This window comes from Ips typographus, linkage group LG7 (assembly GCF_016097725.1).
Source record: "Ips typographus isolate SLU linkage group LG7, UJ_Ityp_2.0, whole genome shotgun sequence".
Classification (NCBI taxonomy): Eukaryota; Metazoa; Arthropoda; class Insecta; order Coleoptera; family Curculionidae; genus Ips; species Ips typographus.
In genome coordinates this window covers 4,727,612-4,740,005 of record NC_138428.1, presented here as the reverse complement: position 1 = coordinate 4,740,005, position 12,394 = coordinate 4,727,612, and the positions used below count along the sequence as shown (strand labels likewise).

The 12,394-nt window shown below is 34.4% G+C and overlaps 1 protein-coding gene across 3 annotated transcripts in view; it reads right to left on the bottom strand.

Annotated features, from left to right (window-relative positions):
- Nmdar2 (glutamate ionotropic receptor NMDA type subunit 2) overlaps window positions 1–12,394 on the bottom strand; it is a 70,326-nt gene that overhangs the window by 2,118 nt on the left and 55,814 nt on the right. For 2 of the 3 annotated variants that reach the window (XM_081983381.1, XM_081983383.1), the window contains 9 exons: window positions 11,704–11,950; window positions 7,824–8,036; window positions 6,051–6,270; window positions 2,838–3,094; window positions 2,622–2,783; window positions 2,363–2,567; window positions 2,146–2,314; window positions 1,883–1,939; window positions 46–129 (listed from right to left, as the gene is read on the bottom strand). In XM_081983381.1, coding sequence (XP_081839507.1) covers window positions 46–129; window positions 1,883–1,939; window positions 2,146–2,314; window positions 2,363–2,567; window positions 2,622–2,783; window positions 2,838–3,094; window positions 6,051–6,270; window positions 7,824–8,036; window positions 11,704–11,950 — 1,614 coding nt within the window. The remainder of the gene's footprint in view (window positions 1–45; window positions 130–1,882; window positions 1,940–2,145; window positions 2,315–2,362; window positions 2,568–2,621; window positions 2,784–2,837; window positions 3,095–6,050; window positions 6,271–7,823; window positions 8,037–11,703; window positions 11,951–12,394) is intronic. The other variant, XM_081983382.1, reaches the window with a different exon arrangement.

Here is a 12,394-nt window from a genome sequence, read left to right as displayed (position 1 = left end):
AAACTTACCTTAATTAATTGTTTAACAGATTGGTAAGATACTTACCCGTTCAGGTCTGAGTTGCTACCAATATCAACTGGCTCTATGCTGCGCAAACGTGCTTTTGCTTGCTCTCCAGACACCACAATACTACAAAATGTATGAAAAAGTAAAAAAGTGTTTTTAAGACAATGTAGGAGTTATATTGGATTGTTTAACTTGCATACAAGCTAATGTGTGCCTCAATTTTCCTTTTTTCAAGTACATACAGCATTTGCGTGATATTGCTACATTATTCGTAGTTTGTGATTGATCAAAGCAGCAATCGCTGTTTTTTGATCAATCACCACTGTACTGTGAGTTAAACAAATTCTGCACATAATAAAATAAAATCACATTTGAAATTTCCTGATTTAGCCAGCTCAAACTGGCCGTAAAGTACAGCCAAAGGCAATTTCGCAGCCATTTAAAACCGGAACCCTCAATCCGTCTAAAGATCGCAAAACCGTCCGGCCTGAAACGAAATCCAATTTGGTCCGATTAGATTTTTATCCTGCAGGATGATCGGGTAACATCGCGATGAAGTCGGAATCAAGTTATTGTGTCTATTATATCTCCGCAGTCGAGTTATTGGATCGCATTAGACCTTCGACAAAACGAAATCTAATTTTCTTACGTGAATTTGTGTAATTTTTGATGATTTAAATTGTGAACCTTTTGTGATAATAGTAAAAAGTGAAACAACCCCAAATTTTTATGAACTAGACAGCATTTGTTTAATACTATATACAGTGTGTCTCAAATTGGTTCTACATGTATTGGGATCTCGGTAACCGTAAGAGCTACAAGGTCGGTAAATAGGGAAAGTTTTATAAAATTTGATGTAAAACTTATTTCCGGTTTTGAAGTGAAATTATATTTCTCCGTTTTAAGGAAAATTGGGAAAACGTCAGAGGCTGTATTTTAAAAACAATTTCTTAGCCAAAGATGGTTGTCTCTTCGATAATTTAATTTGGAAACCGGAAATAAGTTTCACATAAAATTCTCTAAAACTTTCCCCATTTAACCGACTCTGTAGCTTTTACGTTTACCGACATCCCAATACATGTAGAAACCAATTTAAGACACACTGTATGTGATAATAGTCTAGACCAGAAAGGATTTCAAGAATATTCTTATTTCTGGAGAATTCTAAGAAAGAAGAAATACAAATTTTACAAGCAGTCAACAAAAATGAGTAAATTCTTATTTGTTTCAGTAACGAATCTACTATTCTATAATTTTGCTAGTAAACACCATCCACGTGTTTCAAAACGGTTCAAAAATCAAAATTTGACCATTTTTAGAAGAAAATGTAACAGAGAAACTGTATTTAGATTTAAATACTACTAAATTACAATGTAAAACGTAAAGAATAACAAAATTTAAGGAATATTCTAGGATTATTGACATACACAGGCATGCTTTCTATTAATCTACTGGTAGGCGTCTACAATAAAGTTTTGAATAGTGCACTTTGCAAACATGTCCCAAAAAGCTTGAATAATTTACATTGAGGCGCAGAATTTTAAAACTATTTACACTCTACCAAGTTTGTAAAGAACGTCGCAGCTGTGAGGCTTTTGCCTGTTTGAAGTGGTAACTCAAATAGAATCAATCTGAAGAAATTTAATATTACCGATTTGAGGTGCGTTTAAAGATAAGCGATTTTAAAGTGTCTCAAAACTTTAACCTGGTATTTCCTATACCATATCTTTTAAAATAAAATATAATGCTTTTCATTTAATTTTTCGGGCGTTACTACATTATATTAACAACGGTCGCTATTTAAACAAAAGCACTTTTCTTGCTAGGACACTAAATGCATGCACAGACTAGATTTACACGTAAGTCTCGGACTTACTCAGGTGACTTGGACGAGCTGAGACAGGACTTGATGCAACTGGTGTTACGACGACGCCTACCCATTCAAGACATAATAAAAACGTTAAGTAAACAGGTCAGTGGGTTGAACACAGAAAACTAGACGGGTAAGCAGAGGCTGGTGATTGTTGGGCAGCCAATATAGCGATAGTAAAAGCAATATTCAAACATGCAAACTTGTATGTACAAAAACTTATTTTTCATGTTTTTAGTTTTTTTTTTGGCATAAAGCAAAAGACTTACCGTTTGCAGGGTGGTGGTTTAATTCCATGCATGTCCATTTCTTTTTCCAGCTGTTTAACTCTCATCTGAGCCACATCAAGCTCTCTTTTAACTTTCCACAAGTGTGTGTCGCATATTGGATCACGACATCTGTGATTCCTTATGATATCTTGAGCTTCGTACACTGCACCTGCGTCAAAACACTTTTAGGTTAGCTCGTACATTTAAAGTGACTCACCCCTGAAAGACAAACTTTTCCCCATGGAGAGGCTGATTAGAGCGCAACATCCTCCTCTATCCGATTTGGCTAGGTGTTTCCTAATGTACTTGAAGTAGAGATGTTCTAGGAAGAGCAGTAGAGCAGCAATGAGAATGCCGGACATTAGTAGCAGAAAAGCTGAAAGAAACTGCTCTAACGCTAAAGGGTCCGAGCTTTTGTGTTCCTATAATAATGTACTGATAAGTCAGAATTAAGTACTGGAGATAAACAGGAGTACCTGTTTCCCCGGTCTGCAAGCCCCAGTCATCCAGTATCTCCTTAATCTTTCTAAATCCCCATTCTCTCTAAAATCCAACAGTCTCTGATTGAACATTTTTAAATACTTTGAGTTCCTAGGGAAGGCCAATCCGTAGCCAGTCATAGCGTACCAGGAACCCACCTAAATCAAGCAGAATCTTCAAACTAAACTTTTTACAAAATAAACAAAATTTACAGTCAATAATCTACAATCTTCATCCTGTGAAGTTAGGTAATCCAGGACAGTGCCATCGTAGATAAAAGCGTCCATATCCCCAGACAGGACAGCTTCGACGCCTTTTGTCACGGTGGTTTTGTTGAACTGTTTCATGTAGGCGTGCATTTCTTTGAAGTATTTGGAGATAGTGGAGTCAGTGTGCGACCATGGGATTGTACCAAATTTAACAGAAGGTTTGTGAGAGAATGGTCTGCAGAGTCTATGGTCGTCTATACCTGGAAAAAGATTGGTTTTCAGTGGGGAAAATGCACTTGGAACTAAGCTTAGGAAATCAAGTTTCTACAACTGACGATGATCTGTAAGAAGCTAGTTTAACTAACTAATTTTACATAAATTTGTCTTACATTCACAGATATTTTGGTTAAAGGTGAAAAGAAAAGTTGTGAAAGAAACTGAATTATTGTTTGCAACATTTATCTAACTTTGATCTAAATTCAAACATTACATATCAAAATTTAGATAAATTGAGAAAGAAAAATGAAAAACACTGTAAATTTGTAATTGTATTGATATTACTATATATTGTTGCCAAAGTGTCAAAGAAAAACTAAAAGAATCAAATGGTTTCGCTGATGTTACAGCCTTCATATAGAACACACAGTTGCCAGATCTAAAATTGTCTTGCCAGAAGTCCCTAAATGTATTTTAAAACTGTCAGATGCTTCTAAAAATCAGTATTGTTAGATGTCTTAAAATTATTCTAAATTTGCCAGAAGCCCCTAAATACAACTGAAAACCTCTCAAAGCTCCACAAACGTCTAAAACATTTCAAGATTTTTAAAAATAGCAAGAAGGTTCTACTAGTATCTTAAATTCCAAGAGTTTTCCAAAACTGCCTGAAGTCTCCAGAATGCCTTTTGAACTGCCAGAAGCTCCTAAATACTACTGAAACCCTTCCAAAATTTGCCAGAGGCCTCTACTAAGTGTTTTAAACCTTTTAAGAGTTTTCTAAAACTGCCAGAAGAATTTAGAATAATTTTGAAACTGTCAGAAGTTACTAAATACTAGTGAAAACTTCTAAAAAATTATCAGAAACACCCACTAGTGTCTTAAACTTTTTATAAGTTTTCTAAAACTGTCAGAAGCCCCTAAAGACTATGAAAACCTCTCAAAATTTGCCAGAAAACTTTACAAGCGTCTAAAGTATTTGAAGTTTCTTTTTAAAATAGCCAGAAGCCTCTATTAGTGTCTCAAACTTTCTAAGAGTTTTCTGAAACTGCCAGACCCTTATTAATACTACTGAAAACCTGCCAAATTTCCAGAGGCCTCTACAAAGTGTTTTAAACCTTCTAAGAGTTTTCTAAAACTGTCAGAAGTCTTTAGAATAATTTAGAAACTGTCAGAAGTTACTAAATACTACCAAAAATAATAGTAAAAATTGGAATCACTTTGGAAATGGCAAATGAGATAAAAGCTAAGATTGGCATTAATGTCTATTTAAATCTGACAACAGCGCTCATTGCTGCCAATCTAACAAAACGTTAAAGCGTGATTTCAAACCAAAGTCATTAATTACTAAATTAATGACGTTTTCCCTAATTTAGTTTTACTTTGCGCACATATGTTTTATTAACTCTGAATTATTGTTACGACTTTCGTTTTTGATTTAAAAGGAATTACATAGTTAAATTTTTAATGTATCAAATACTCGTAGAATGCCAAATGATCGATCTATAAGAATTAATTTAAATTAAGAAAGACATTCTATTAACGTTACTGTTGAATGAATTTCTATGTGCAGTAAATTTTCCGTAAATGGTCTCCTTCCTCAATTTAATAGCGCTTTTGCATATAAAGAATGGGAAAGATCACGGCTATTATGTAATTCTGGAAAACAAACTATAACTCACTCATACAGTTTAAAATCATTTAATTAGATTTGCTGATCGACTTGCAAAATAGAATAATTAACAGTGAGCAAGCTGCTCTTCATTGTTCCTTAACCGCATGTGGCGGCTTAAAGCAGGAAATCTCAATTATTGCAGCAAACATTGTCAGATAACCCCAGCTCCGCCCAAATAAATTGATAGTACAAAGAGGTCCCGACTTCATTTATATGCGAACAATAGAGCAAGACCGGCCCAGGCTGGCAATTTCTCAAAACAAAACTTTAGCCCGGAATTTACGACCGAGTGGAAACGGATTGTGCAGCTCTAAAATAGAGTCGCTCTTAGCGGAATGAATTTTTAATCCAAATCCGGGTAATAGCTTGCATAATGCGGTTTAAAATTGTTAAAACGGCGGCCCGGAAAGATAAGCGATTATCGGAAAGTTCCGACAAAGGAAAACCAGTTTTCTTTCAAACGTGTGGTTCTTTACAGCTCTCGAGGGATCTAATCCGTATAAAGCCTGGACACGGTAAATCGACCGATAATTTCAAAATTACGAGCGTGTTTGTCATTTATTTTGCTGTACTGACCGACCAATATTTTATAAATAATGCCTGCGGCAAACATTTGTGCTGTATTTAACCCGAAAACGAACGGTTCTGCTGATTTATTTACTTAAACTTAATATGGACGGATATTTTAGGTATTTAAAGGGACTTGTTTGGTTTTATTTTCTCAAATTAACCGAGACGGTTATTAACATTATCAGAGCGATGTGGGTCAAGAGTTTTCTAACTTAATGGATTCTATTTAACCTAGTTTTGCTCTTCTTTGGGAGCTTAATCACATCCAATGAAAGTACAACTGACAAAAATAAAAATAAAAATTAGCAGAATTAAGGATTGAATTAATAGGCAAATTTTTGGGTCTTCCAGACAATTTGGTAGCTTTTTGACTTTCTCTTCTAACAAGTGGGTAAAAATTTAAGTTTAAATTTAATATTACAAAATGTTTGGTTGAATCATTTATCATTTAACCTTTTTTACTTTATCCCACTTAAGAGCCATTCAAAAAGGAGTCAAATGAAAAAATATAACCCCGAAAAGCCGAATGTATGATGTTGTTGAAAAAAACGTATCGGAAATGGCTTAGTTCGAAGCAACCAAGCCGAAAATATATCGTTCGACGACAAAAAGAGCCAAATAAAAATATCTCGATTCATACAGAGGAAATGTGTCGCTTTTTTACGATCGGACGTAACATTCTATTCGCGAAAATGACGGCCGTAAAACCGATAAAAAGGCTTTGACGTTCCCCAATAAATTTAGGATTTTTTTCTTACCGGTAAACTCGAAGAATTCCTCTCTAGTGATCATAAAGGCGGCCAAATTAGCGGTGTAGATGGCCAAAAATACTACCGCAAACATGGCCCAGACGTTGGTCATGAACCTGGAGGTAAATCCTCTGGGTGAGTCCACGTGCACTGCAGCTTGGAATAGAACAGCCCACACCAACCAATAGGTACGAAACAAAGAAAAACGATGAGCGTTAGATGACACACCCTGTAAAAATTCAGTTTTATATTAATTTAAATCCGGTAGAGGTTATAGAGGATAACACAGAATAACTAGTTTGATTTCAACTAGTGATTCTAGGTTGTGCTTTTGCTTTTTCTTGACCAATCACAAACTATGAATCGTGCAGTATTTTACGCAAATAGTTAAAAACAAAAATATTCAATTTATTCTTGTTGTGTATTAAAAAGTGCATTTTTACGCACACAAATGAATTAACCAAAATATTTGTAGGGTAAGCCATAAAATGCAGTAATTATGACAAGGGTTGCAACAAAATTGCGACTATAAATCTTCAGAAATGTGCTAATTAGTCATTTCGTCAATACCACACAAACAGTTGAATGGTTCATTCATTCAGATGTATTGCAAAATGTTTTGGGATGGAACAAATGACTTAATTTACGTTATTTTTGTAAGAATAATGATAAAACAACACTTTGACAACAATGCAAACTTTAGTGTCTGTTAATTAATATACACAGCAATGACACAACAATTTATAACACTGTCTGTGTTACAAATTCTACTTCTTGTTCGAAATCACTATTAATCAACTGCATCCTGAGATTAACCAAAACTATTAGCCGAAACTCGATTAAATATCTCAGAGGCCATTAGATTATCAATCCGTCTACAGTCATAACCTCAAAACGCATTTACGCGTTATGAATCCCGACCTATACGTGAAAACAAATTGCCTGCCAAACCGAAACTGCTGCGATTATCCCTGGATAAATTTGCTTAAACTTTAATTAAATTACTTCCTCGTCCTCGTCAGCAGCCGTACACGAATTAGGGATGGTAATAACGTCTTTGTTGCTGGGTACACGTTTTTAGAGATGGAAGCTATTGACTGTTTAATAGTAATCACATACAGCAGGTGTTACACGGTTGATTAAAACCGACATGTGACATATTAAATGAACAGGAAGGGAGTTGTAACAGGTTATCTGCAAAGTTTCAGAATAAATCCCAAGGAGTTTAAATGGGGTTAGGAGACAAAGACAAACACTCAAAACGACCAATTCAATTACAGATGAACCTTTCATTTTAAGTTAAATTGGTTGGGAGAGGCTTCGTGCTATGTTTAGGATGCAATCGATTAAAACTCCAATTTAAGTTGTATTTCTAGGCAATCAGAAACCATTTGTAGGGGTAATTTTTGTAAAAAAACTGTGAGATAAAATTCACCAAAATCCCAGAATTAAGAATATATCAATGCAAATAATAAATATTCTCTTTTCCATATCTCAAAATCGTAAATAGTTTTGGTTGTCTTCTGGCAACCATTTACTGCTTTGTTACACAAACTTTAATCAGTTAAAGCCCCCGCTGAAAGTTAAACAAACAAACCGACGGTTTAAGAGTTTTACCCTCGTTAGCACCTCAAATATTAACTATAAACTTGTGTCCCGTAGCAGAAGGTTGGCAAATTCAATTAAAAGTTGTGCAATGGAGATCTGCATATAACTCCGTGCCAGGTAATTCGATAAACGTGTCAAGCATGTTTATTTGTCAAGTTCGGATCTGATTCTTACGTTATTGAAAGCCAGTTTCATGTTAAAACCACTTGGTGAAAGCCATTCAAAGAGGAAAATGGTAAATGTGGCTGCGTGGATGGCTACTATCCCCACCAGCATCCAAGAAGCTGCGTCAAATGGTTCCAGAAAGGCTGTGGGAGAGATGATTCCTGTTCTTTTTGCTACCACGACAGCTATTCCAGTTTCCATAAATGGCACGCTGAAGTCAACCTAGAAAAAGTTTTCTGTTTAAAGGATTTAGTGTCAATTCAGCTTTATAACAGTCAAAGTAACTTAAATTGTAAATTTGCAAAAGACAATTGTAGAAGTAAATTAGAAGTACAAGTTGATTTCTATTATTTACATTTTAGTAATTTAACTGTAACATTGATGTGGAAACTTGCCAAAAAATAATGGCTACCTCACGTTTTCCCTACGCTCGCGTTAAGTAACCTAAAAATATTTCGAGCAAAAGAAAAAAAATATAACTCGTTCCGGGAAAAATTGCTTTTCTACAGCAAGCTTGGAATTTCACGCCTCCGTTCTTTACTTGTCGAAAATCGGGTTGCTCTCTGCAATATTTATCTAAGAATTTCGTTGCATTTTAAGCTTGGAAGATCGGAATTTAATGCCGGCGTCGAATTTTATCCCTCACATTGCCCAGATTAGGAGCAGCTTTTCGCCTCCGCTAATCCGCATAAAAAACAAGCGGGATTTCTCAAGTAGAGTGAAAAAACCGGTTAATTAATCGGCCACAAAATAATTAACGTGGAAATAATTATGGAAAACCCTTGCAGGCAATGTAGAACTTTCCCTTTTGACCGTTGCTGTCCACAACCAAAATGGGGAAATGTGAGTAAAAGAGGGAAAATTAGATTAATTTGCTTTTTCGTTAACGCAACACTTGGGCTGCTTATTATTTTTTTTTTCAGTAAATTTAATTTAGGGTTCAGATTAAAAAAAAATATATATTTATCCACTAGAGTGTACTTAGTTCACCCTGTAATAAAAAATGGGTTTTTTCAATCATTCACATTTTGTTATTGTAAAAAACATTTTCAGCTTTTTTTAGTTTTTACATCCTGTATTAATAGTGAAATTGTTTTTTTTGTTATCAACAAACTTTACTGTCTAATTTTGGTGAGTAAACACAGAAAAACAAATTTAAACTCTCGTATGAAGTTCTGTAATTTGGCAGTTACAGAAAAACATTCTAAACCTTTCTTTTGAAACGAATTTGGAAGTTACGGACCTCATTTCAAGAAATTGCTGGCAGAATTTAAGTAATCTGTCAAACATTTTAAGTTTTTAATAAAAATCGCAATCTTGAGTGAAACACCACGAAGTATGTAAGATAAAGATAGCAATACTCGTTTTATTCCTGTCATTGATATGAAATGCCAAACAGTATTTCAAATATATCTCGAGCTCTAAAGCAGTTTGAATCTGCACCTACGGATTCAAATTGTCACAATCACGTGTGTTGCTTTTACAATTTGAGTTTTTCTGCTTAAATGTAATTAACAGACTTGTCAAGGTTAAAGATGACATTTTCCTAGTCACGTGACTGTTTTTGACAAGTCTCCACTAAGCTTTACAGTGTTGCCAGCTGCGAATTTAAATTGTCACTATCAGAAGACAAGTTTTTACAATTTCAGTTTTCCCAACTGTTTAAAAGTAATTTACAGACTTGTCAAGGTTAAAGATGACATTTTTCTGGTCACGTGACTGTTGTTGACAAACTTTAACTTAACTTTACAGTGTTGCCAGTTGCGAATTTAAATTGCCACGATCACGTGCTGAAAATTTGAACTGCAGACTTTGTTGTTCTATTCTGCTTGCTCCTCAGTTTAGTTGATTTTATAATTAACTAAGTTAATAATTAGTCAATTAAGTTTAATCTTTGATCTGTAATTTTTTAGTCACAGCTTCTAAATTGACCCTAAAACGACAATTTCCTTTTCGTGCAAACATCACAATTACTCTAAGTCATCTAAACTTTCCTCCAATAATTGGCCAGGTTTTTCCAAGTAAACTCAAGCTAATTTGAAACGTATATTTGCTTTGAATTTAAAAAAAGGGTAATTTTTGACTTAATTGCTTAAATCAACTTCTTAAGGCGCATTCAGCATCGTTCGGTTTTAATTAGCACTTAGTTTTGTTTTAAATGGTGCTAAATCGTAATCTTGGCCACGAAGGTCAAAAACATTGAACAAAGACACTAACTTAATAAACCCAGACACGGGGGAACCGTACATTTTGTAAATTCTTACATATTTTCTGCCGAATTTCCCGACAAATATTGAAAAATTCCCTCGGGATATCTGTAAAATACGTCCACTTTCAGTATGGCTATAATTTCAAAACAATTTCCACTCCAGTTTTATTGCCAGGTCATCAATTTGTACAAAGCTGTAACAACTTGATTAAAACGGTTTTCTTTGTTCTTTGAAAGTTCTTATTTTAATCGCTTACCTATTAACTTAAAACGCAATTATTATACTACAGCTTCCTTAATTGCGCTCTTAATTACACTTTCCGGTAAACTATTTCATTTCGTTTTATGTCGGGCAGAAAAGTCTTTCTCTTAGTAATTTGCTAATAGAAATAATTTGAATAGAGATTGTATTTATGTTTGAATGGTTTTCTTTAAATAATGTGTTTGGATTCAGAGTGATGAGGGACGCGAGTTTATACAACAAACAAATTATAATTTTTTTATTTTTTTGACTTTATATCCCAACCAAATTGTACTCGAAACTTGATCTCATAAATTGTATGTAAAAGTAACGTAAACGTCGAACGGTACTTTTCGTCGCGATTCAGGCAAAAAACACCAAAACTCCATTTTCCTTTTTAGGAAAAGTGTCGTAATTTTTGGTCCGTTCTAAACCCGCAAAAGTTACACAAGAAAATACGCTGACGTTTGGTCTTTATTCGGCTTATTTAGGAGGCAGTAATCTCATTTAACTGCTGCTGGAGGTGTTGTTCATGACCGTCGCAAAGTTTGATCGTTTGTTCATATACTCTGGTTTTGTCGTAAAGTTTTGGTTGCTTTATTTCTGCTCTTGACCAAAGAAAGTGTAAAAGCTCAAACTTTAGTAACATTGCACAAAGTGACCTGAATCAAACACTAATTCTTTTCTACCTCACGATTCTGAAATACCACCCGAGATTTACACGTTCCAGAAACAAAGAAACATCCTCGAATGCACGAAAAATGCGCTGTTTGAATTGTCGAGGCACACACAAATCCTGTGGAATTCTTGTTCAACGTTTAGCACCCGGATTCACAGAACCGAAACGAATTTCCCTTTTATTTGATTTGACGACAATGCAGGAAGCGATGAAAGACTCCCGATAGAAATTTTATATGCGAGAACCTTTCAGGTGTTATCACTGAAACTTGTTTCACAAAAAGTTGCGGTCAATAACACGATATAACAAAATGTGGCATTGAATATTCTAGATTAGTAGAGAAATCTAGTTTACACGACTGAACGTTATTTTTAATTAAACTTTGAAATTTGTTTAATTTAATTTTACGCCTCGTAGCGTTATTTTCAAATCAAATAATTTCTACTGCAATTAAATGTGTAGATATCTCCTCAATCAAAATATTTCAGATGCAATATTTTTTTTGAACTATTATTGTTTTGGTTTAATTAGAGATACCAATCAGGAGAATAAAGTCAATAAAATATACCAGGAATTTCTAATCAATCAAAAATATAGTTTTCAGTTTTATGGCTTAAAAATTATTACAACAAACCCTTAACTAATACAAGAAATAACTTATTTCTTATACTACAGGGTAGCACAAAATTGGTGCTTCGGAATCCAACATTGTACTCTAATTTGGGATATCCTGTTAATAGAAAACCATAAAAATCCTTACCACAGCCTCTCTTTCAGCGTTAATAGTCAAAGAAGTGAGCACCATGTCAGTTTTGCGATTCACCAAGTCTGCAATGAGGCCGTTCCATTTACCGTTGATATTGGTGCCCCACTTGCCATCCTCCACTCGCACCAGCTCGTAAGTGAAGCCGAGTTCTTCGGAAAACTTCTGCAAAAGGTCAATGCAGAATCCGGAGCAGCATTGATAGTAACTGCCATTGCGATGTGCTTCAGATGGATCCAAAACTCTGAAAAGTAATATTTCTAAACTGAGTATAAATAAGTTAACAGTTTTTCAATTAAGTTGGTTATAAAACACAACAAAACAACAACTGACAGTTATAAAACTACTCTTGTTGCTTGAATTCAGTAAAATAACCGTGAAAAGAAGACACCAAAATTCAATTTATCATCCCGAGAAAAACTTCTTAAATTGACTTCTTCAAACTTTTGTATTGTGTATTATATCTTTTTAAAGATATATTAACTAAGCTTAAGTCTGTAAAGAAACTTTCCCTAAGGGAATCGTTCAAATAATAACGAAACTTTGTCCATTTAGAGCTCTAACTTATCAATCAAATGAATAGAGAACACGAAATACGTTCAATTGATCTTAATTTGCACTAGATAATTTGATTGTTAGTCTCCAGTCTCTAAGTTTTTCACAAAAATTCCACTGTTTTTTTCACTGA